Genomic DNA, 25,155 nt, shown 5'->3' with positions numbered 1-25,155 from the left:
TGCCTTGCTTGATTCAGATACATCGTGAGAGTATGTGATTAAAGRTGTGCTTTCCTGTCCAGTCTGTCAAGTGACTAGTGATTGTTTTTGCAAAGTTCCCCTTTCAACATTTTGACGTTTCCTTGAAATTTGAATTTAGTAGTCACCAAATGTTCGTGACCTATCATGTTAGGAAATGGGTAATACAGTTTATCTGCAAAAAAGGATTGCTGTAGGATTGCTCCATCCTCTGTAAAAACAAACTTCAATCCTTGCTCTGCTTGGGTCATTTTTAAGGGTAAGAATAGTCTCTGGGACCAGCTGAAAGCAAGCAGAMAGGTGCCAAGTCCCATTGCTGGTTTTGAAGTGGGGGCTTTTCACCACTGGCAAGTAGACTGTGCCTATTTTTTTTTTTTTAATTAAAAAAAAGTCCTCAAGAGGGCTGACAAATTAAAAAAAAAAAAAATCTGATTCTACTGATCCATGCCAGAGGAAAGTCAATGACCCAGGAATGAATGACTGACTTTCACATCACATGTTAAGCTCAGAGCTGGGTTTATGCCCTAGCTGGCTTTCTATTAAAATCGTCATCCCCTAATCCTAGGTTGCAGCACCGCCGGAGCTGCCGGCATCGGGGGCCGAGGCAGGAYGGCAGGATGGCCTGGCTAAGCTTTCTCATGCCGCTTGAAGAAGGGGCAGGTCGTGTCTGAGCGCTGGCTTGGCATCTTCCAAGGAGAGCATGAGGAAGACTTCTCTTCATGCCCTCCATTCCTGGAAGAGAAGAGAAACACCAACTTTTGATGTTATGTTCAGCCAAGGCAGGAGGAGGACAACGCCACCAAGCCCCTGTCCACCCTCTCCCCTTCCTCTGGAGGCCTCTGCCTGCCTGGGGCTGCACCATCCATGAGCTGATATAGTGCAAAGCCAAAACCTGGTTTAGCACAGCCACCGAGGCTCCAAAAGGCACATCCCTCTCTAGGCGTAGCCACGTGCGTCTCGCAGCTCAGTAGAGATTTGTGCCAATAACGCACACTGGGTTTCGTTGTCACTGCGGTCTCTCCACACAGAGGAGATGCAAAAGAAAGACTGTCCTGTAGTCCAGCAGCTAAATACATTTTCTCTTCCTAACTTAATTGGAAAACTCATAAATCTGTTTCAGGAAAGGACAGTGGTGTCCCAGATTTTCAGCGAAAATGAGAGGCTGCAGAAAATTCATTTTGTCTTCCCTGTTGTTTGCTCTTCCACTTTTTCAGCAACAAAATGAGTCAAGGAAAAGAGGTGAGAGGCAGGAAAAGGAACACAGAGGAAACCAAATGAGAGGAAAATACCAAGCAAGAAAAACAGGGTCTGGTTTCAAACAGCTYGCCCCATGATCACCAGAACCAAAGGAGCTCAGTTACTWATGGCTATCCTGTGGATTCTCTGATGTCTGCTAGGGGCTAGTGCTTTTCAGCACTTCTCTCAGAGAGGACAACTAGAGTCTCTCTACCCAATGGCTTATTTTCCTGACACCCAAAGAAACTCAGTGCTGCAGTCATCTCTATCGTATCCYGTCTGGCTAGCACTGACTAACAGTTTCAAAAATTATTTGAGGTAGAAGATGCAAGAGCTTGTCTGACAGACAGACAAACAGCATCATCAGGCAAGACTCACTGCCTTGGAAAACCAGGCTTAAGGCAACCTCCCCAAATACAGAATTTTAGTTTTCAGAAACTGGGGGGGAGGGGAGGGTCTTAAAATTGGAGGTTGGACATTATTTCTGACAGTGAAGAAATTAAGAATTTTATTTTACGGAAACAAGAGAACAGAATGAACTTACTGCTTCAGGGATTTTCCATTCCTTTCTTCCTTCCCACAGGTTGTCCCTTCACTCTATTTGGGTCCTTTAGACCTGTCTTCTTCCTTAAACACCACTGAGCTTTTAGGCATACTCTGCTTCTCATGGACGTTTCGAAGTCCTCTGCATCCTGTCGCAGCTTTCGGTGAACACGACAACACAACTTTCTGCTGGCAGAGACACGCTGCTCCGCAGTGGGAAAAGGCGCAGTCCTAAGCGGAGATTGCAATTATACCTGTGGAAATGCACTTCYAGTGACAGAGCCTGTCTCATTCACGGGTGACAGCGTTACACGTAACGTGCAATGTTGAGTCTATATGCAATGCTCAGCCTAAACCTTTAGGCTGCTGCACCATGTGGTAATTCCCGTGTTGTCACCGCGCTTCCAGGAGAGAAGCAGGCTGAGGGTGAAAGGTTTAAAAAGCCAAACTTTGCAGCAAATTCAGAAGAGAATTGAGCTGCTTTTCCACTTCTAATGCCACTAAGTAGCTCAGATTAATGGATTAATGGCTTTCAGGAAAGCAAAGTAGTACCGCGTTGTTATTTGCAGTGTAATGAAAGCAGTGCTCCTAATCCAGGTGGTGAACAAGGTATGATGAGCAAGAGGGATTTTGTGTGCAATAATGGCTGGGGGCTGGGCAATTAAATGGAAGAACATGTATTTCTTTCGTAAACCGTGAAACCGAATGATGTAGGGGTAACAGGAGCACTGTGGAATAGCAATTATGACCAGGACACAGGTGTAGAGGAGAAAGCACTGTTTGGAAGAGAAAGAACTATGGGTAAAAAAACAGTAGGTAGYATTTTGTGTTACTGATGAAAAGAACTGCAAAGGAATAAGGAGAGGCAGGCTGGATAAGACCAAATTTTTAGGTCTAACTCACTTTTGAGTATGATTATAAAAGAGGTTCTGCTGAGCTACTTCTGGGAATTTGTTAGAGGTTCCCAGGGCTGGACTGGCCATGGCAGGGAATCTGCAGCACTCCTTAGGACATAAACTTTGCTGGGGAGTTACATCATCATGGAGTACTTTGAACTTTGCAGATAGGGATCAGAAAAAATGCTAGTAATTGTGGCAGAGCTCAGATAATCTCTCTGTGAGAGACTGCAGACTTCTGCACAGAAGAAACACCAACCTGGCAAGCAGTAGGACTGGTCTAGATTTGGTTGTGATGAGTAATTTAGGATATTCTAGAAGAGCAGTTAGTAGCAAGGCTTGTCAGGAAGACAAATTAATGAAATGAACCAGGGGAAGATCTCAGGGCCTTTAATGTAGGCTATGCCTAGACTCTTTCTTAAGTCAAAGGTGCTAATATGATCAGCTAGTTGTGTGCCAGCTAAGGAGGAAGAAACTTATAGGAGTGGACTCTACACCTAACTGGCTAGACAGCCACATTAAAAAGGATAGGCTCACCACCTAGGAGAAGGGGGAAAAGTCCCGATGATTTTGTGGTGCAAGATCTACGGTTGCGTATTGAGACCATATGACCTTCTGAGCTGGAAGCTAGTTTCTGTGCCCGGCTCGGCGCAGCCTCGAGTTTGAACGCACCAGCTCCCYGGGGTCTGGTTAGGGAGTCCAGCATGCCTGGCATTCCTCACCACCCTGGAGACGGGCCCATAAAAAGCTCCATTCGCAAAGTCTAGCAAACAGCTAGCTGGGCTGGAAGGTGGTTGCCGGGAGATAAATGCCAGGTAGATGAGCTATTTAATCAAATTATGATGTTGCCCCAGAGACAGATGGGTATAACCCAGCCATGAATAAAAGTCAGGCTGGAAATGAGCGGGGTTCTAGCCTSTACAGCTTAGGAGACTTCCCATTGTGGTTTGGGGGTTAAAAAAAGTTCAGATAATGTAAAGTCGGGCTAGATAAAATAGCTGCTGGTAGGAGGAGAGAGCAATAAAATAAATTTCTTACCAAAGCTCTTCTGCCATAGCAATATGAGGAGTTCAGTTTCTGCATAGGCAGATGTGGGGAGACAACTACTTATTTTCCCTGATAGACAATGGTTTAGTTACCCACAGGAAAATGCTTCATAATGAACGCTACATCTTGTTGCCAGTGGTTAAAATATTGATACAGTGCAGCTAGATTAAAAAAAAAAACCCAACAACAATGTATTTGGAGGGGGTTGTAATGCTACTTTATGCAGTTCTATGTATAGATGACTGATGCCCTCCTGTACATAGGTTTCCTTGGGATTTTAAAAAACTTGCTAAAAAAATCAACAAAAATATAATTAATTCCCCTGGATGTTTTGTTCCATATCCTGAGCTTTGGAGCTACGCAGAAACTAGGACATTTTTCAGGTGCTTTTCAGTTAAAGTAATATCTCTGAAACATACCAATCTTCCTTCATAATCTTTACAATACACTATTATATTCCTTTTCATTATAAGAAATGACAGCTATAAAAACTATATCATGTCTGGATAGCTAATTAACTCTCAGCAGTATATTCTTTTGCCCAATCCAATACAAATGTAACTTTGAGGTTCTCCCAATTTAGCCTTGTAAAATAAGTGGAGAATTAATAAAGGAAAGAAYTTGTATCCTGTTAGCACTGCACGTGACTCCTTACCTGTGATACAATGAAAGACCAAGTTTTGCTCCAAAAGGGAGCAACAGGAACAAGTCTGGACAAGTATAAACTCAAAGAGATGTATTCCCGGTACAAGGTGCATAATCACGTTATTTCCTGGAAAGTATAGAGAGGATACCCTCAGGGGTTCAACTGCATGCAGATAAGCGTTGCTTTTTCACCCCATGATTTTGGTTATGAAAGTAATTCCAAGAGTTGTCTGCGCAAGCCATTGCACAAGCCAACTTCCGCATTTGCACGTCAAAGCCTGGTGGAGCAAGTGCACTTGAAAGATCCGTCGCTTTGAAGGAGTCAACAGGTGACAAAGCTAATTGTTCCTCCAGAGCTRCTAGGATTTTCTTATGCAAAGCACTGCGTGAGACTGAGCGTGAAGCAAGAATAACGAAATGTCTTCCGTCATGTTCCCCACCATCAATCCAGCTTTGCAAGGGATGACTCACTCTGACCATGACTTGGCAGGTCCTGTTCCACCACAGTCATAGCCACGCTAGTTAATAAGACGCATGAGACCAAAGTATTTGTAATAGAAGAAAAGGGAATTCTGGCCTCATCCTTCACTTGCTTCTCCATGGCCTGRCTTGGCAGCGTTTGTTTCCTTCACCCCTCTTTGATGAGCCAAGATAGGCGAGGCAGCGTCTCACGAGGGCTTCTGGGCGCAGCCGTAGCCAACGTCAGGCCCACGGCACATGGACGCTCGCGTGCGCTGCGGGCGTCCGCGCGGTGGGAAGGGTGAAAGGGTCGGCTGGGTGCCGCCACGAGGCGCTGCGCCCGGCTGCAGAGGAAAGGCCTGTGTACGGTAATGGAAACTCTTGGTTTTCTGAAGCTTCTCATTTACACAACAAGGTAAATACAAGTGTTTCCAAACTGCTGCTCCCTCACCCGGCTCCCTGTCCCTCTGGTCAGCTGCTTGCTCTGCTTCCAGCTACCTGTAATGCTAAAAAAGGATTCCCTTCAGGATATTTTCATACCACGTAACAGTGCATCCTGATGCTTCCTCTTGTTTCCGAAATAGCATTTCTGCAGTGCTTAAAGTCTCAGCTTAAAGTCGGAACTTGTTCTGTTTTCACTAAATTCRAATGCGATTGTTTTGAGACTCAGTCCTTAGAATTATCTTATGCAAGGTAAATACATGGGCGTTTAGGTGACTGCAGCTATCTGGGCTGTTGTTTGAATCAGCCTGTGATAAGTCTTTTTTTAGCATGCATTTGTGTTAAGATAGCTGCACTATTAAAAAAAAAAAACAGGAAAGGGCGGAGGGGAGGAAAAAGCTGCATCTTCTCAACTGCAGGTTAGAAGTGAGTCTGTGAAGTTAACCGAGTTTATGCRCCCAGCAGCGTGGACCCGGGTCAAAGTGTCGATGGGACTGGCTTATCTGGACTCGGGCTCTCGTACAAACGTCCTTTTGGAGGTCACRAGCTCCGGTCTCACGCCTAGCTGTAAAAACAGCTCTCGTTGCCTGCTTTGCCCATGCAGTTCACTTTGTTGAGTGTTTAGCTGGTGACTACCTGACGGTGTTTCAAAATGCCGGGCCCGGAAATCTCTAAGGGAGGCGTGGGAAAGGACGGGGGCCGTGTCCGTACTCGGAGCGATGTGAAATACCRGGCTCTGCTGGCGAGGGAGTCTCGAATGGGGCCGGCCGCGGAGCAGCGAGCCCGTCTCCGGCGCCAGGACGTTTGCAGGCTCTCCCCGCCGCTCCTCGCACCCAGAGCGGAGCGTGTTTCGGAGCAGGGCTCGGCGCGCTCCCACCGGAGAGCCGCGGAGCCTCGGGCAGCGGTTATGCGCTGGCTGCCGCCACCGCCGCCGCCGCCGCCGCCGAGGTGAATTCAGGTGCAAATCTGACAAGACAGGTATAAATGGCAAGGACAGAAATAGCAGCTCTCAAACACACTTATTCCCTTGGGCTGACGCTCACGCCTGTGTGCCCAGCGGCGCATCCGGTTCTCGAGGAAAAAAGCGGAGATAGGGAGAGCGGCTTCAAAACCCTTTTTCTCAAGTTTCTCAGCCTGATCCTGTAATCCGTGTACACACAAGTAATCCTTGCCTCTGCAGTCGGCCTGAGTAACTGGTGCTGCTTACCTGGGTGGAAAGGGAGGATGAGACCCTACTTAGAGGCGCTGAGCTTCYAGCTCTTAGCCTGCATGTTGAGCACGGACCCCCAGTTCGTCCAGGCAGCTCTCATTCACCTTTGCATCATTTTACGCATTTAATAAGCATTTCAGAAATAATGCCGAGCCCAGCAGTTCTCAGAACTGACGCTGAGCCTCCTTCCSCTTTATCCCTTCACCATGCAGAACAGGATATTTGCTGTTGGCCACTGTGCAACTGGTTTCTTTAAGGCTGAGCTGCTTTTCAGCAGGAATGCTCCTGGGAGCCCCGAAAATACTCTTTGCTCTCTCTTCTTCCAGTACCCCCAGCATTTCCCACTCTTCCTAATAACCTTCAGCTTCCCTGAGCCTATATGTGTGACAAAGAAAGACCTTTAAAATGTTGGACAGAGACCCATACTGAAGGRCACGGTGATAAATTCTGGCACAGGTTTGACATGACGGGAAATTCATTCCTCCCCCATAAATTATTTTCCGGTGCTTTTCAGACTTTAGCTTTTTACTGCGCTTTCCAGCGCTAAACAGTGAAATATGACATTATTTACTTGTGAAGCACTAATAATGCGTGCAAGCCATAAAACCTGACGATGCCCTGGAGAGCTGGCAGTCTCCAGCCCAAACCCGGAGAAGACGGCGCGGGCAGAGAGCCGGCGAGGGGAYGCGCCTGCGTGCGCCGGCTGCGCCTCCGCTCCGTGCCTCCCAGCGTCGCCTTTCGCAAGCAGCCCGGTTTACCCCCGGTTACGCCATTCCCCAAACACGCGGGATGCCCTCTGCTTTAGGGATCAGCTACCTGGGCTGTATAAACATCCTGGAGCTGCTTCACTGCTGCCTGCCCCAACCTGCCCAGCGACACCTCCCTGATGGAGCGGAGCCGGGCACGGGCTCTGCGATTCGGGGCAAGACCTCACCGAATCCCCATTGCTGCTGTTTTGGTTAACTTGCGATGGCTGCCTGCAGGGCAGAAGTGTYGGAAGTGATTTTTAGGCATGTGGCCGTGCACACTGACATAAGGCCAGCCAACTTTCAACTTTCCTGCCTGATTTTTTTTCCTTAAGGCCGCTCATGCTGGGTCCTTGATGCGGTTTGACCTTGTGGTTACAGAGCAGCAGGTCGGCTTAGCCTGGCACCGCGCGTTCAGACTGCGGGGCCGCGCTCACCTGTGTCCTTGCACCCATGGCATGTCCTTGCACCCATGGCATGTCCTTGCACCCATGGCATGTCATCAAGCCTATGGCACATCCCCGGCATTGCTGGCATTGGCTATATCTACCTGGAGAAGAGATTCACACGAGGCCACTTGTGGCATCCCAGTGGTATGATTTATTCCATTATGCCAAACCTGGCAAGTTCTAAACAAAATTAAAGGTGAAGCCTGGGATTGCCCTTGTGCCGCCAGCYGTGCCCGCCACGGTGGGGCTGCTGGGCCCAGGGGGCTTCCCGAGGGCGTGATGGGGCTGAAACCAAGCTAAGGGCTTGGGTTGACTGCGCGGCGTGCGTAGGTGGTGCTTTTTCATCGCTCTGGGCTTTGGCAGTTTGAGGAGCGTGGTTTGCTTATCGAGCGGTCGAAATTCATCCCGGACGAGAGCCGGCGGTGCGGCAAGCCTGCACGCGAGGGAGGAGGAGGAGGAGGAGGAGGAGGCAGCTGGCCTGCTCCAAAGGAGAGGCGAAGCGGCTTTGGCCCTATCCGTTATCATTACAGGAGCTGTCAGCCGCGACTCAGCGCAGAGCTGCAGCTGGACGCGTGGCGGCCAGCTTCCGCGCCGCCGGGCCGCTGGCGACCGTCCCATTTGTGCTCGTTTCATCCCATCGATTTTGGCCGGGCGGAGGGCGCCGGGAGGCTCCCGCTGGCTTTGCGGAGCGTCACGGGGGCACTGGCGCGGCGCGAGTCCTCGCGCCCTGCCCCGAAGGGAAACAGGAACGTGCGCGAAACCAGAATAAGAGATTTTTTCCCTGCATCAGGTCCCTGGGAAGGCTGGGCTGCACCCCCAGCATTTTCCGATTTCTATCGGTCTTCCCTCTGGAGAAGCTTCTTATAGCTTGTTTTAACTGTTTTGCTCCATCTTAAGGTTGCACTGAGGAAGGGAGACCATTTACTATTTTAGCAGAAGTCTGGTGAATATTTCTGTTTTCTAGCCCATTGCACAGAGCTGTGCAGCAGTCGGTCCTGAAGAAGAAGCTCTCCTTAGCAGATCCAAGGAAATTCCCAAATCTATTAAAAAACAGATTGTGTCAGAACTTAAAATTCCAGTGAGGTGCTATTTTACCTTGAGTATCTATACATTTCTGTAGAAAATGAGGATATCCAGAAGAGACGGTCAGTATTTCTGAGGGTCTGAAACTACAGCTAGAGTTTGCTCCCCAGATTAATTAAAGGGCTGGAGAGGCTGCGAATGTGATTACATTTTCTTCTTATCTTGTTCCAAAGTCCACGCAATATCTGCAGTGTTTCAGAGCTATATGAGTTCAAAAAAAATCAATAGTAGTGGAGCTCTCATTCTCACCAACCAGCAAATAAAGCTGTATGCGAAGCAGAAAAGCAAAAACATTGGTGAGCAAGCAGGCTTCACCTTTCCATCGGTGAGTGGATCTGCCCTCTAGGAAAAGCTAAGGAAAAAAATCTGAAAAATGATGGTGGTGGGTTACCCTTTTTTTGTTTTACATTGGTCATCTCCTCAAATGAGGAGTTAAAAAGGGGGTAATCAGTATCATGTCCTTAAAGCGAAACTGAGATGGGTGATTTTGGGCTGGCTGACAAACTCCAGCCTGGGAGCGCTTTTGTCTTTCTCCCTGGACAAGGTCTGTTTAATAGTAGGTCCATGCAGAGGACTTGGTGGGATCTTGAGAAACAGAGGTGACCGTCCCTCCTTTGGCCCAAGAAAGCAAACGCAGATGGCTCCTAGTTTTCCTTCCCCGAGAAGTGTGGGTCTCCCACCAGTGCCGCTATTGGAACCGCTCTCGTTAGGGGTGAGCGCAGCCCGCCCTTGAGTTGGGGGAGAACGTGCACCTCTGAGGAGGACGCTTCCTCCCGTCCATCTCATCAGGACCTTGGTTTGCTTCAAAACTGCTGCACCGCAGCAGTTGCTGCTGCCATCGAGGGCTTGGGATGGAGGAGGGCAGCTTTATTCCCCAAGGGCTGTGCCGGACGGGGGATACCCGCCAGCACCAGGCCAGCTGGCTGGTCCAGGGCATTTCTGCCACCAAGGGGCTCCAGCATTGCTGCCGCCATTGCGTCTCTCCCAAAAGCCGCTGGGCCCAGCCGCTCCRGCTGCGTCGGTCCAAAGTCATCGCGCGTTGCCACCCAAAAGCAGCAAGGTCAGCAAGCCGACAGTGCCCTCCCGGCCCCCTGCAATAAACACCCAGTCACCAAGATTTTATAACGCAGTTCAGAACAGGATCTGCCCTTCGTTATCCAAACGAGGTCAGATCTGTGCCAGCACATAGCTGTGAGTCACGGCAGGTTTCGATTGGGATTTCTGATTGCCCAAACAAGGACTGATGAGGCTCCTGGTCGCTCTCATTAATCTTGTTCTCCGGGAGCTCAGGATGGCCGGAGCTGGAGGTGGTTCGTGTTTGCTCTCACTCGCTTGCACAAAAGGTGACAGTGGGAAGGGACCAAAAAGGAGGTGGGAAGCAAATCACTGCCCGCGGCACCGTTGCCCTGGCCCGCGGAAAGCGAAGTCGCCCACGCCGCTCAGCTTGCGATGCCTCCTGCCCACGGTTGGGGCTCTCTCCGGTGTCTCGGGACGCTTGCAGCCTGGGGAAATCGTTATTGATCACCTCTCCGCTCGTTAGGAGGCTTCGTTCCTGCCTTTGTTGCAGACTAGCACCGTGCCTGGGTATAAGTGACCTTAGACGCGCCTGGAACGGGACACAAATCCTTCTCCCTGCTCCCCGCTTGCTAGATGGCATGCTGGCGGAGAGCAGCGAAGCCAGCGGCCCCGGTGYGCCGTCACAGGGAGCCGAGGGAAGTAGCTTTCTGTTGAACCTCTCCTTCTCCCGATATCAAAACGCTTGGTGAAGGCAGGGCCTGGAGGGAGCCCAGCTGCTCTTCATGTGATCAATAAAAAGTTTTACGYGGAGCCTTGGATGCCCGCGAAAGAGGGGCAAGGATGGCACCGAAGCAGCTCTTCACGTGAAAATAAGATGGTTATCAGTACCGAAACACCCCGTGCAGCTGCAATCGGATGCCGAGGGAGGGGAGCTCAAGGCGGCGCGGTTTTCGTTTGCGAGGGCAGCGACGCGGGCAGGCTCTTTCCACAGGACTAGCTAAAATGTCCCCATCATTAGGTGCAATAATAGAACGGTAAATGCTCAGCACAGTGAGACGACGGAGGTTGGAGCCAAGGGGGACAGAGCCAATAACATCTTATACTTTCCTGCCATATGAATTCTTCACACCTTGAACCAGTTTTCCTCCCTTGATTTTTTTTCTTTTTTCTCTTTTTCTTTTTTTCTCCTTCTCCTGAGGCAGCAAGCCACTAAAAGAAACTCTCGGGTTAGAAACCGCATAAGCAATCTCCTGCTGAGCTTTATTCCCCACCGGCTCATTGCATCAAAGCCAAGGCAACAAAACAGGGCGGCCAAATGCCACGTGCGAAGCAGAACAAGTCCCCTCATCCCCACGCGGTGCCACGCTCACGGCCGACCGCCTTGCCGGGAAGGGGCTGGCGGGGACACCGGCAGCGGCCAGGCTGAGGAGGACATTGCAAAGCCTTGCACAAGGCAGCGCTGTTGGCTCCTTTGCTCTGCAGCCCTCCCACCCCTCTGATGGCAAATTCCTCCAGCAGCCGCTCATGCTCCTTCCCCGCTTCCCCCTGCGCTTGGGAAGCAGCTTCCCTGCTCGCTCTGGCTCCGCACGCCTTTCGTCTCAAACCCTTTCCCAGGTGCTGCTGCTGCCCGGGAGATGCAGGGAGACGATTTATCCTGTTTATCTCCTGCCCGCCCCTTCATTAGCAAGGGTAACTTCAGACCCAAAGTTTGCTCCCGCTCCCGATGTCTTCCTTGCCGCGCTCGAGCTTGCTGACCTCAGAAATGTTGAATTAGCAAATCCGGGCCTCGTGCACGCAGAAGACATTATTTCCACCTCATTTGAAGTTTAGCGCTTGGCTGGTTTTTGTTGTGCTCTTTCCAGCGCTTGGTAATTTTGCTCCATAATAATGGGATCAGTGTCTCATAATTAGTGCGAACCGTGCCGCTGCGTCCTGCAAAATGAGGCATGTTGGGAAAATGCTGACTCTTCCCCCTTCCCGCGAGACATTAACCCTGAATTTTCAGAGCAGCGCGGAGGGGCCGCGCTGTGGCTGTCACGCTCAGACGTTCCTCTTCGCAGCCCACGTGCCGGCCCGGCGGGGCCGCACGAGCCTGTAACGGGGCTGCGGGGTGGAAGCGCGTCCGCGGGCGCAGCGCCGGGCCGTCCTTGCCCCTGCTGCCCCTGCCGCTGCCTTTCGCCCGCGCTTATTTATGGGAACCTCCCTCCCGCCCTGTGCGGGTTCGTGGAGCTGCTTCTGATTTCACGTGTTACTTAGCCACAGCAGTGCTGCCAGCAGCAGGCTCTGAAGAGACCAAGGGAAGGAGCATTCGGAGGTAATAAGTCTTATCTGCAACTTGGGGAGTCCGTGCTTTAGAGCAGGGCCACTTACTTAAAAATCAAGGGAGACGAAGGGGCACCTTGCAAAAGTGAACATTGCCACTAACACAGCATGTGCATCGCGGCATCGCCGCGGGCCTGGGCTTAGCAGATACTCTCACCGCAGAGCTTTCCCCAGGCTTAGCACCTCGTTACATCTCACTCGGGTCCGCGTGCGCTCTTGCAGGGTGCCAGGCCGCTGCAAGGGACGGGGCTTGGCACAAGGAGCCTGCACCTGCCGCCGACAAGGCACGAATCTTCCTCCAGTCTGCCGGCTGGCCCAACCTGCTGCGCTTTGCGGAGTTTCGGACGTGCGCTTGCACGCAGCCCAGCCCTCGCCCCGTGCCCGTGCCTTCAGCCAGGGCCGCTCGCAGTCCTGCCCTGCCTGCTCGCTGCTGAACCACGGATTCTGCGTACCTGGCTGTGCCTTATTTCAAAGGTACATTTGAATAGGAGTCAGGCTTGAGGACAGATGCTTGCTTCCCCCCCCCCCTTTTTTTTTAACACCGTGAAAGAAAAACTCATCTTCCCGAGTCGGGCGTTCTCCTGACAGCAGGAGGGAGTGATGGATGTGCCAGGGCAGCGTTTCATCAGACTATCGAGCCACGAGGTTGGCTGCTGCCATTCATTCTTGTCATTTGAATCCTCTTGATGTGCAAGATCGCATTAAAATCCTGTAAGGGAAAAGTGCTGCATATCTCCTTGTCGGAGATGGCGACGCTGCTTCATCCATCCAGCCGCGGGACGAGCGGAGGGGAGCTCTTGGTCGGGCAGTCGGATGAAGGTGGCACAAGACAGTCGGCTGGCACCGGCCACCACCGCCTCTGGTCCCCGGAGCCGTGTGTACCTGGCATGAACCGCCACCACGGTCCTTGTTTGCCACGTTCTCCATCCTGCTCATTAGAGAAAACTGGAGTTTTTCCCTTCATCTTGCTGGTGACAAAAGAAATTTGCCTTTCTTCAGCTTTTTACTGCTGTCTGATTTTTTTATTTTTTTTAAATTTCTTTCCAACATCTTGAACAGTCGGCTGGTGACCAGGTTTCTGAAGGTGTTTAAGCATCGACAGATGCAGCTGGGTACCTGGAGGGATTTTTCAGGCGCATCTTGCTGTAATTGTTTATGATATTTTTCACTTCCTGGCATGATCTCTTTGGTAGCATCACCATCCCTGCTGGGAATACATTTTCTATTGCAGAACTGAGTTGAATTTTGCTTCTTTTCTTCGTTTTAGTCCCAGAACTCCAGGAAGCTGTGCAAAGGGAGAATAAAATGGACAGTTTGCTGCAAATGGTTACATTTGTATAGGCTTTAGGGTCCTTATAAATACTAGTGGGATGCAGAGAAAGTGCACACTTTTATTTACAGCAACCAAACGTCAGTATGGACAGAGTATTTCCACAGATGTGGCCTCGCAGTGAGAAATATTCAGAGAAATCAACCGCTCGGTCCCTTTGAAATGCAAAATATTCCCGCAGCAGAACGTCACGGCCAAATTTGTCAGTGAATGTTGGGTGCTTCTATATTTCCTTAGAAGAAGCAGTCRACTCACAGCGAGCTTCCTCGTCACGTTTGATGGTGAAGTCACCGTAAATTCCGGGGCTCGCGGTCATGTTATCGTTAAAGGACAAGGTWAAAAAAAAAAAAGCTGAGGGCGAGCTTGAGCCAGCTCTGCTCAGCGCAAGGCTTCGGGGGAGCCGCCTGCGCCGCACCCGGGCGAGGAGCCGGCGGCGTCGGGGCGCGAGCGGGGCTGCACTTCGCATCCTGCACTGCCACCTATAGCGCGGCGCCGAGCACAGCAAAGCGCCGAGCGGCAGCCAAAGGCCCAGCGAAGCGGCGAGGTGGGGCCAGGCGGCGAGACACCTGGCCGCAGGGGATTAAGTCCTCGATGTGCGTGTGCAGCGAGGGGCTGAAGGGCTGCTTTAGCACCGCGGCTCGTGTTTTAGGGGGCTGGAAGATGCGGGCTGGCTTGGGCTGTAATCACGGGCCTGGGGAGGCAATCGGGCGGGATTTACGGCCCCTCTGGAAATCCTAGGAAGTGCCCGAGCAGAAACACGTTTTTCCAGKGTTGCTTTCCTCGGTGGCAGGTTTCCTCCTGCGGCATCTCCAGCTATTGCCCCGCTCCRGGTGGCTGGCGCTGGCTCTCACGGTGGCCGTTTTCGGCAGTCGTGACCTTACTCTTCTCGTCCCGCTGCACCCGCGTGGGGTGAGCGCGCCCCGGGCTGCCAGTGCCCCGAGTCCCATCCACCCTCCTGGGCATCCGTCTGACTAATTTTGGTGTTTGCAACACAACTTCACCCCCCCCCCCCCAAATCAATACAGCAAAGGGCAGTGTTCTCCAGGGCAGGAGCTGCAGATACACTAAATCAGAGGCACGAAACCAAAACCCATTTTGACTCTGATGAGCAAAGGGAATTTCTTTTCATTTCGATTTTTAAACCAGATGTCACTTTCATGCTCTGAAACCTCCGAAACAGCTGAATGGATTTTCTTCAGCCTCCTCACACGCACCAAAATTCACCGTAGGGCTGAGAACAAGCTTAAGAAATCGCACCACAATGGAGGGTTGGTTTTTTGCCTTTTCCTCCCCTCTTCCTTTTCTGATTTGAAAAGTTAAAAGTATCCTAAAATASCAGCTGAGAATTGGATGAAGCGTCCCTTTGTTGACTCCAGCCCGCTGCTCCAGGTCTGCAATTACCATTTCTTAAGGTGCCTGGCCCCTGTACCACTTACAGTTCTAGGTGCAATATGTTTTACTGAAAGGACCAACACGGCCATGCTGAGGTCCAGCGTGTATCAGATGCAGCCTGGAGCAGGAGCTTTGCTTCAAAGGGCTGAGGCAACGTGGCCAAGTTTCATGAGCTTCCAAAAATTACCTGTGAGATGGGGCAAGGAGAGCAAGGTCCCAGGAGCCAGGGAGTGGTTGATCCCGAGGAACCCCCAGCTGTGCTCCTCTCCTCCTGCTTTCTGCAGGCGAGGAAGAGGAGGAACCCACCAGGCGCTGGCGACCACCTTGTCCCACTGGAGGTGGTAGTGCCAACAGCAAGCTCCCCTCGTGTCCCGGGGCCCCRCGAGGCTGCTGTTCCCAGACCTGTGATGCTCATAGACCAGAAAAACAGCACCTGCTTCCCTCCCAGGAACAGAMAAATACATCTCAGGCAGATTTCCTGTGCCAAATCCAGCAAGGAAGGGACATGAGGAATAAGAGGTGTAGTTACACCATGCACGTACCATACGGAGCTATCATCTCTCTTCTAAGCAAACCCTGCAATGCTGTGGAAATCTTAGGTTTGTCCCACCACAATATTTGGGTGCCTCATCCTCAGCTCTTCAAGACCAAGCTCTAATGAAGAGCAGCCTCCGACATGGAGCTCTTGCAGGGTGCCTGATGGCAGCACCGGCCCTACAGGGATACTAATTAATGCTCTCAACAAATCTAGCTGATTKCAGTCCCTTTTTGTACAGGACGGGACTATCCAGGCGTGTTGGCTTCTCAGAAGACGTTCCCGTTGTTGGCAGAAGATGGGCCAAAACCACCAGCTCCTGCTCTCACCATTAATCTTTAGTGACCTCCGTTTGTCTTGATGAAACATCTCGCATGAGTAAGTACCGACGATTTGAATACAGATTAGCCGAAGCCCTGTGTCRGCGTGGGAGGAGACCAGAGTAGGCTTTGCAGATGTCCAGATAACTGATTTTGGGCACCCAAGAGCACCGGAGATGGTTGGGGAGCCGTTCATAACCTCTGAAAACGGCTTGGTGAGAGCAGCCCTGCACRCAGAGAAGCCGGACAGGCTCTGCGCAGAACGATGCCTCAGTCAGCCCGGCCGCAAGCTGTTTTAACAGAAAATTATACGCTAAATGAAGCACTGGGAAACAAATTGCTGGGAGGGAGGCCACGCTCGCCAGCGCCACGGAGGCCRTTTCCACCGCCCGCGGGCCCTCGCGCCGGGGATTTGCGATCGGCACCACCGAGCCGCCGGAGGTCAAAGCCGGCACYGCAAGGGCACTTTCAGGATGCTGCCGCGTTTGCACGCCTCTCTTAACGGCGGTGGGGAGATAACGGGCACGTGCTGGGTGTTTGGGGGGGACCGAGGTGCAGGCTCGCGTGCCAGGCTCAGCAAGGACAAGCATCTCCTGCTCTGGAGCTGGAGACAGCGGGGGCTAAAACAGAAACCCGCTTGGTGATTCCAGCTAAAGATGTTAGCAGTAAACTTCACCTGTTTACACCTGCAGCAATTCTTCTCCTCGTTCCTTCAAGCCTAGCTCCGTTTCCTTTTTACTCTTGTGTATGTATCCGCAAATAGCCAATTACTAGGGTTAGACTCTGCCAATAAATTGCCTGCTTTTGTCTCCCTTCCTCCCAGAGTCAGCTTGCATTAAGTTACTGCTGCGGCGTAGACAACGGGTTGAGACAACGGCTCTGAGTCCGCATAAAACAAGTTTTTATTGAGCAYGGCCCCCCTCGTTCTTGCAAGAGGGAACAGTCCTTGCCCTTGGAAGATGCGAACAGCTGGAATGTGGGTAATTTTCTGACCATAAAAACTTTGTTTTACTTTTACTGCTATTGAGAAGCTCCAGCTAGGTGCGTTTCTCATCCATTTGATTAATCGGAGGCTAGAGGCCACGGCACCGACAATTACAGAGCGACGTACCTCTGTGCAGGCGGGAGCAGTGTATCTCACCCTCTTTGCAAAAGAAAATCGAAGGCAAAGTGTTGCTGGTGCTGAGACACAAAGAATACCCTCGCTTCTTCACCTGGCACGCCGGCGCTGGCTTGCTACGCCCACTTAGGCTCCTTTCGGCTCCCAATGTGCTTCCCGGTTGCCTAGCAATCCTAACAATATTTTATGAGGTCTTATTCCAGATGTAGGTTTTGCTAATGCTGAATTTGAGCTCGGCGCTCCAGGAGAAGCATGGAGGAGGTCTGAGATAACGTCCCTCCAATTTCCTACAGCCAGGGGACGGCACAAAAATAAAGCGCCGAATAATCRTGACGGGCATTTAGCAGTGAGGTCTTAAACTGCGCCCCAGCAAGCCAGCGCGATGCCAGAGGAGGGCTCCGTGCCGCTACGCAGCTCCAGCGACACTGGCATGCGCTCGCTGATGTGCCGAGGCTCGGAGCGGATGCCTCCTCGAAGGAGAAAACGCCTGCTCRCCTCCCCCAGCGGCCAGGCTGGCTGCAGCGATTTCTGAGCAAAAAGAGACGAATAAAAACATCTTCTGGCTGAGTGAGAGAGAAGCAAGGGTCAGGGCATCTGCACCGCGCAAGCCGGGACCCTGACGCCGCCCGGGGAGCTGGACCAGGGTTTCTTCTGGCGATGTCTCTGAGCAGGATGATGCACCACAAATACGAGGATAATTTTTAAACAGGCAAAGCTGCTCCCTGTGTYATTTGTGTTAAATGAACACAGCGCTGCGATGGCAGGAGTGCAAACGAAGGTGGGTTCGCTGGAAGAGCAAGGGCTGAAGGAGGAGGCCAGAGCCAGGGAGCTGCAGAGCTCCTCGTGCCCGTCCAGGGACGTCAGTCCGTTCCAGCAGACCGAGAAAGGCTCCTGCTGGCGAGTCCGGGGCTCATCCCGGCGAGTTCGGGGCTCATCCCTCCGACCGAGGGTTTGTTCAGCATCCTGGGCCGCCCGGCCGTGCGGAAGCCCAGCACCGTCCCCGAGGTGCTGAGCAGGTGCCACCAAATCTCTTTCCACCCTGAGCCAGACAGAGCACAAAGGCACCAAAATGCATAAATCTCTTTAAAATTGCATTCCCTTCCTTTCGTGCTCCCTGCCTGCCCCCCAAAAAAGTATAACCAGGAATAAATGAGCCCTTGGGATTGGATTTGTTGTTCCTAAAGGCTGCAGAGTTCCTATTTTTATTTTTTAGTTTGGCTAATACAAACTTTGTCTGAGATCTATACTTTCTATAAGGTTACTTTTAATGTTATTTTTCTTTTAATCCTGGCTTTAAAAAGAAAAACAACACCCTGAATTTTATCAAAGATTACTCCATAATAGTAACCTCTTGCTAATATAAGCTGAATTAGATTTGACCATTAAACTTTTACATGATTATTATTTTGTTGATGCTGAATGACTTCTGGTTAAATTCAGCAAATGCTTCATTTCTATAAAACTTGTATTTATTAATGAAAAAAATCAATAGAAATGTTTTCATGCCTTCCTATTTCTTCCTCTTTCTGGTTTTGGAGGGTTTTTTTTTCTTTAATTTTCAGGGTGGGCAGTTTTTCTGAGCAAACTCGTCCTCTCCTGGCTGTAAAGCAAGCGCATCAGCAAGTGGGAACAGGTAAGTGAAAACAACTGGAAACAAAAGTGAAACCTATTCCATTGATTTTCTCATTGGCCAAGCTGAAGGGCAGGTAAATTGGATTTTTAGAATCCTTCAACTTTTAAAACTGTATGGCATTATTAGTAATGTAAGTAAGTAAACCTGTTTATAGCTGGTGTTTTTCTAAAGTTGGCAGTGTGCCCTTGAGGTGATGCATAATCATTGCAAAGCTCGTTTTTCCCAGCACTCGCAGCAAATGCCCAGATTGCACCAACGTATCTAACACAACCAGCCGGAAGGGGGAGTGCAGAATGGAGAAAGAAGAGAGTTTAACACTTAATCCAGGATTTAAGTAGGAAGCAGGGCTAGTGCTATAGATATAACGAAGGGTTTGGTCTGTGTTACGAGTGTCCCTGCAAAGGAGCAGGACGGTCGCAGAGGACTGTCCCCAGGAGCGCCTGCTCCCCGCTGGGCTGCTCCAGGGCTGCTCAGGATGCCTGGGCCCATGGAAAGCAGATGTGGCCTTTGCTAGTCCCTGCTTCGAGAACAAGCCATAGGCAGCCAAACCCCAGAATAGGTCACGGTAACTTCGAATTTCCCAACGCGATGCTCTGCAGCAGCTGGAGCTCAGCGCTGCTCCCGCCTGGGACMTGGGACACCCCGGGCAGGACAGCGCAGCCCCTGCACTCTTCACCTCCATCCTCACTTCCCCATCCCTTATTTGAGGAAAGGCAAAGCCACATGGTCAAGGGCCACCGCATCCTTCCTCTAGGCTTAACCCACTGCCTGGCATGGGGTGTACCTCGAGCRCACGCGCATCCCTGTGATCCCAGGAGCCGGGAGCGGGAAGGCGGTGAGGACTTCCCACAGCTTGCTCCTTGCACTGGAAGGGCGCCGGTGTGGGTCAGGCCAGCGGTCAGACAGCAGAACAGACACAGCAATGTTGGTTTCAACTTCTTTTTTCTCTACCCACATCTCTCCATTGCAGGCTCGCAAGTGCGTCCTGCAAATCTACCATATCCATCTGGCCACGGTCGCTCCTGCCAGATGTTGGGAGTACGTCTAACCTTGAGGTCCTGGAGGTTGGCCATCGACTTCAACACAAGGTTGAGGTTGCCAGGTCGGACGCTCATGACCGAAATGTGTTGCAGGAAGGAGGACTGTTACGCGCTCCTCCTGCCGTGGTCTGTGGTCCTGGTTCCAGATTAACCCGACCTTCCACGTGCGGTTCACACCTGCAAAAACACAGGAGGGGACAGGCATCAGGTGTTACCCCTGTGGTGTGGGCAGCGTGTTACGATCCCTCTATAAAGGTGTGAATGACGGTATAAGGTTTGGGTCGGTAAACATTCAGGCCCTGTGTTTTCTGCTTAAATGCTTGGGAATAATACAGGGCAGATTCTGTAGTTTTACTGGATTCTCTCATTCCTCGGGCATGTTGTAAAGCAAGATATTTCAGATCAGCTGCTTCCAACCATCCGACAAGGCGTGTGGCTTGTTTTCAAGCAGCAGACGGGCAATACATGCTACAGTTGCTCATAAAAGTCCCCAAACATATTCCTTTTGGATTGAAATTCTTCATGTTTAATATAAGATCTTATACGTATCGGTTCAGTTGGTTTTAGCTGTTGGAAAGTATATGCTTTTTTTTTTTTTCTCTGTTCGCATTGATGAAAAGACAGAAAATGAGATCATTCAAAAATGACTAAAAGCAAATAGGTCAGACCTGGCTTGTTATATATATTTCACTGAGGCCCAAGTTTCACGCCAAATGGAAAGAAAGTTAGCTGAGCAGGTTTAAAGCTGGCAGYGCACATGTCAGTGTAAATGTTATGAATTATTTTAACGGCAAGCCGTGAAATGGTATTGCTTTTGTAAAATTATCTTGACAACAAATGGTCTTGTTCAAGGCTTTCCAAAATGGGCTAGCATACATCAGGCAGTCCCTGGCACGGATGCTAGAAGAGACAGAATATCTGCATTGGGAATGAGCAGATCATATAATATCATAGGAACGGCAAAGTCTGGGCATCAGATGTTCCTAGGTCTTTATCATATTTCGGAGAACTTACTGCGAAAATACATTCTTGATAAGTGTGATCTGGAAGGAAAAAAAAAAAAAAAAATCCCTCTGTGAAACCTAAATAAACTGTGATAGAAACATTTCCAGCATACTGGAGTTTACAGTAAACAAGATCGCAGCTGATTTAAAAATGAAAAAAATCCATCGCTGCGGAAAGACCGACCTCTCCGGGCTGCGCAGCCCTGGGAGAGGGCCGACGAGGAAGCGTTTGGGTCAGCGCGGGCCGCGAGACGGCGGCTGGCGCCCGCCCGGCCCCCGCGGGAGGGAGCCCCGGCCCCGGCCATCGCTGCTCTTCCAGCGGTCCCTCGCCCGTGCTGGGTCTTGCCATCTCTAACACTGCTCCCGACAGCACAGCAGCTCATCGGTGCTAGGAAAAATGGGTTTTTTGCATCTTCTGTAAGCTTTGGGCAATGTGGGTGCTCGCAGTAYGTTTCTGAATCACTGGCACTGCTTCCTTCCACCTTCTGCTGATTAAAAGCTGTGCAGAAAATGAATTAATTCCCATATCGATGTATCACCTCTTTCACGAGCGGCCCCTTTCTTATCAGGCCATCTGGATTAAAACCTTGCCCAGAGCCGCTGGGAAGGATTTGTAAAGCTGTTTGTTTGGGTTGAGGACGGGTATTTTGGGGCTGCCCCGACCCTCGGAGCCCGGCGGGACCCTGATGCCTCTGCGCCGCTCGCGGGGCCGTCGCAGCCGAAGGAGTCTCCCTGCAGGCAAGGGTATTTATGCCAGCTGCTCCAGGTCGGGRCTGCGGGGCAGCGCCGGAGAGATGCTATCATCCAGCTGAATATGTTTCAACAACAAAAAGAAAAAAGGCAACCTGAATTTTATTTATCTTCTTGCAACTGCTTGGTTAAGAAGAAAATACTAACAGCTTATAAGATCAACCCCCTTTTTGCTCCTGCGTCGCAGCTCTGCGATTTTCACCCAGGCAGAAAGTGGAATTAAGACGCACGCACCTGGGGAAAGGAGTCGGGCTGCTCCCGCGCGCGGGTGCGTTTGGCAGAGCAACCCCGCCGAGCCAGGGCACATCGTGCCTCTCTCATACCTGCTTCAAATCGGTTTGGCCAGAAGTGCTCAAAACCTGCACGACAACGGCGGAGAGACAGGAAAGGGAAGAGGTTTCCGGGGAGCTGTGCAGAAGCAGCCGAGTCGGAGGGCACGCCGCCCTCCGCTTTCACGTTTCTTCCAAGCGTTTGTGCCGTACGAGCGCTGAAGTTGGAGCAGTTGCTTTCCCGCTCTCCTCCTCCTGGCCCAGGCCAGGGCTGCCCTTCGCCGGCAGCGCCCGCGCGTTGTCTGGCTGCCGGGCGAACGCGGCGAGTGCCCCGCGTGCGGGTCACGTCTGTCCCTTCTGCCCAGGCTGCTTTTCAACTACGCTTTGGTCCAGGGGCAGAGACTTCCCGCGGCGCCCGCAGCCAGGCAGAGTCTTTGCTGAGCTGGGACGCGATAAATATGTATTCAGCCTCATCCATCAGAATAGCAAGAAACGGCCATCTGAAGTGCTACAGAAATGCTGTATTTAACTTGCACAGATCAGGCTTTTTTAAGTAGGCACCTTCCAGCAGATAAACGCAGAAATGTACCCTTTTATCACTGTTTTTTGCCGGACTTGTGTTTGCCCAATGCAGCGGTATCTGGGTGACCATAACAACCCATTACATTCATTTGCCCACAGCTGATAGCACAAAGCAGATTCCTGCTGTATATTAAGACAGTCGGCAATGACACCCTGCCAAACAAATATTTGACAAGGAAAGTCAGGTTTTGCAGCACTTTGAGTAATGCTGAGTCTACTCGTGGCTACTCTCCTTTCTAGCCCGACCCTTCCCAGCTGCTCCCCGCTTTTGGTTCGTTTAATCCCTCCTCCCTGCTCAGGTCATCCTATTGCACAGACGTGGTGGAGCYGGCCAACGTCTCAAAATGGCTAAAGGCGTCGCTACAAAGTCACATGAGGGTTTTGGATTATTTTAACGTGTAAGCAGGCAGATGGCTACCCTTCCCTCGGTAAATCACCCAGCTATTAGGCAGCTCTGCCCTACAAACCTAGGAGCCGCGTTAATGCAACGTCGTCAACCCCCTGTTTGTGCAGGCAGGGTCTCGGCGGGACTCGTTTGCGTCGGCCTCGCGCCCGTGCGCGGCCACCGCGCGGCTCTGGGGTCCATCGCAGTCGTGGCGGAGGGACTGGGCCACCCCCCGCCGGCCCCAGCGCCGGCATCGCCGCCGGCTCCCGCGGCTCGCYGCCGTTCGCGGTACCGCCTGGTGCCTCCTGGCCGCCTGGATGTTTTGGTATGCAACTTGTAGAGTCGGGAAGTTTGGCCACACCTGCAGAYGTATCCGTCTAAAAGTCGCTGAGGAAAATGAGCCACTTTAAAGTCAGTCCAGCCATAGGCAACGAGCGTAATTTAATTCAAACAGTCTGAGTGCATTTACATYGGGTATTTACACTGGGGTAGCCGGCTTGGCTTTAAGCGGGATTAGTTGACTGAAGGAGCGCGGAAGCGTTTCCTTGTCTGAAGGGCCTCCGGTTTGATGCTGTTGCAGGGTGGATTAGCGCCGTGGCAGGGTGTTGCAGGGCTGCAGAGCGTGGTTCTCGGTTACTCACCGCGCAAGGAGCTTAGGGAATATCTGCCGCGAGCTGGCAAGGACACCACGCTGAGCACAAACCATCCGGCAGCTYGGAGGAATCCCGTTTCTTTATGCCGCTCGATGCCATTTTGTGCGAAGCTGTGATTTATCTTGGCAGCGATTTCCACGCAGAAAAGATTWGCTGGCAGGACAGCCCGTGTCCAGCGCGGGCCAGGCAAGGGGACCGGCCCGCGGTAGCACGGCTCCTGGCCCTGCGCGGGGTGGCTGCGCGAGGCCACAGCGCTGCCTTTAACGCCTGTACGTACCAGCACCTCCCCGCTCCTGCCCACGCGGGGCTCGGCGCCCTYGCCAGCCAGCCGGCCCGCAACGCATTTTCCTGTGCAGCCTTGGAAAAACTTATTGACCATGTCTGGTAGCTGCCTCACCCTGTTTCGGATCCTTTCCGGGCCCTTCTGGTTGAATGGGCCAGTCCTGGGCTTCAGAAAAGCCTTAGACTGAGCTAAAATCCACGTTTCTAGTGCCACTTTTTCTCTTTCTTTGGGCAAGCCAAACACTGAGCACGTGGTTTCGCCTTGCCTTCTCTCACCCCTGGTGCGACAGGCCGACAGGCACAGGACAGCTCTGCCGCTCGGGCGGCTCACGATGCCGGGGCTGACTGACCGCACGGCCACCTCTTGCTTTCTGGCCACGAGCGTTTGCTGATTCTGAACAATTTGGGGGCAGGATGAGGATCTCGGGCACACGGGTGCAAAAGAAGCAGCTCCCACCCAGAGCCAAGAAGGTCACACAGCGGCTGTATCGGTGCAAAAAGAAACCGAGGGGCCACAAAGAGAAAGCGCTTAGTCCCACTGCTGCGTGCCGTGTTTTGCTCCCCAGCGCYGGAGAGCACTGTTTTTGCATTAATTTAATTGCAGGTAGGTTGGCGCTAGCGCGGCCGCTTCTCGTGTCCCTCCTCTCGGCGTGCCTGTGCTCCCTCTTCTGCCCTGGGAACCGCGACACCGTGCTGCAGAGCAAACGCCACGGCTGCGTAGGAAGCGGTGCCGGCGTTTCGTGCAATGGCGATTTGCTTTCTTCCCCTGAGCTGGTGTCGAAGTGAAGCGGCAAAGAGCGCTCTGCTGCTGAAGACGGTGTCGCGGGCGAGATGTACCGCTCAGGCCCGGGCTGCCCAGCCGTCATTAAACATCGCACAGAAGACGTTCCAGGAACAGGGATGTTAACCCTGTGGTCCTGGACCGATTCCAGCTCGTTTAATTACAGTCGTCATATCTGAATTTGCTCTGCACTTTTGACCGATTATGGGATGTTCTTTTTTTCCCCATTTTCTCCAAACTGTTGAGCAGCCTTGCTACGAGCTGCTATATTCCCCACGTGAAGCAGAAGTGATTGTGGCTGGTCCCAAGGTTTTCAAATTCATTGTATTTTCTGGTTATTTTTACAATTTGGGAGTGTACGAAGTATCGCCAGTATTGCCTATACGGAAAAGTTTTACCCGTTTAATCTGGACCATCTAACCAGCAGAGAACGGGCCTGATCCACTCGCACGCTGCCATTGCAGGAAAAGCATGACCGTTATCACTCAAATAACATGAACAACTTTTTAAAAGAATTAGAAATAATTTAAGGTAAGAGATAAAGCCATGCAAGCWGAAGGGGAAGTGTCAGAAGGGACGGGCAGGCGGCTCGGGTGCGAGGCCGCCGCGCTGCCCCTTCGTTGCCGGCCTCTGCGCGAGCTGGTTTTGCTCACTGACCCAGCAGAAAATGGGGGTGGGGGGTGAGGTTTTTTTTACGTTTTATTTTAGTTTTTGCCGTGTTAGCAAATTGAGGCGGCTCAGGGCGCCGAGATGAGATGGAGGAGGAGGAGGAGGAACCGCGCCATCACTGCCCCCTCCCTCGTTGCCGAGGGAAGCGGCCCCGGCGCGGCGCTGCGCGCTCGGTGCTCGGTGCTCGGCGCTGCGCGGCGGAGCAGGAGGCAGCGCAGTCGCCGCTCCCCTCGGCCCGGCTGCGCCGTGTGGCAGCGCCTCTGTCAATCAGCCTGACTTCACTCCTGCACGCCCTGTG

The 25,155-nt window shown here is 51.8% G+C and overlaps 1 protein-coding gene across 1 annotated transcript in view; it reads left to right on the top strand.

Moving 5' to 3' along the window:
• The first annotated feature begins 5,937 nt into the window (after positions 1-5,937).
• FOXK1 (forkhead box K1) overlaps positions 5,938-25,155 on the top strand; it is a 69,115-nt gene continuing 49,897 nt past the window's right edge. The window contains exon 1 of the mRNA XM_026082971.1: positions 5,938-6,233. Coding sequence (XP_025938756.1) covers positions 5,938-6,233 — 296 coding nt within the window. The remainder of the gene's footprint in view (positions 6,234-25,155) is intronic.

The sequence above is a fragment of the Apteryx rowi genome, unplaced genomic scaffold, assembly GCF_003343035.1.
Source record: "Apteryx rowi isolate R43461 unplaced genomic scaffold, aptRow1 scaffold_6, whole genome shotgun sequence".
Taxonomy (NCBI): Eukaryota; Metazoa; Chordata; class Aves; order Apterygiformes; family Apterygidae; genus Apteryx; species Apteryx rowi.
Note: the sequence above shows the minus strand (reverse complement) of the source record. Positions and strands in the feature narration are given on the sequence as shown.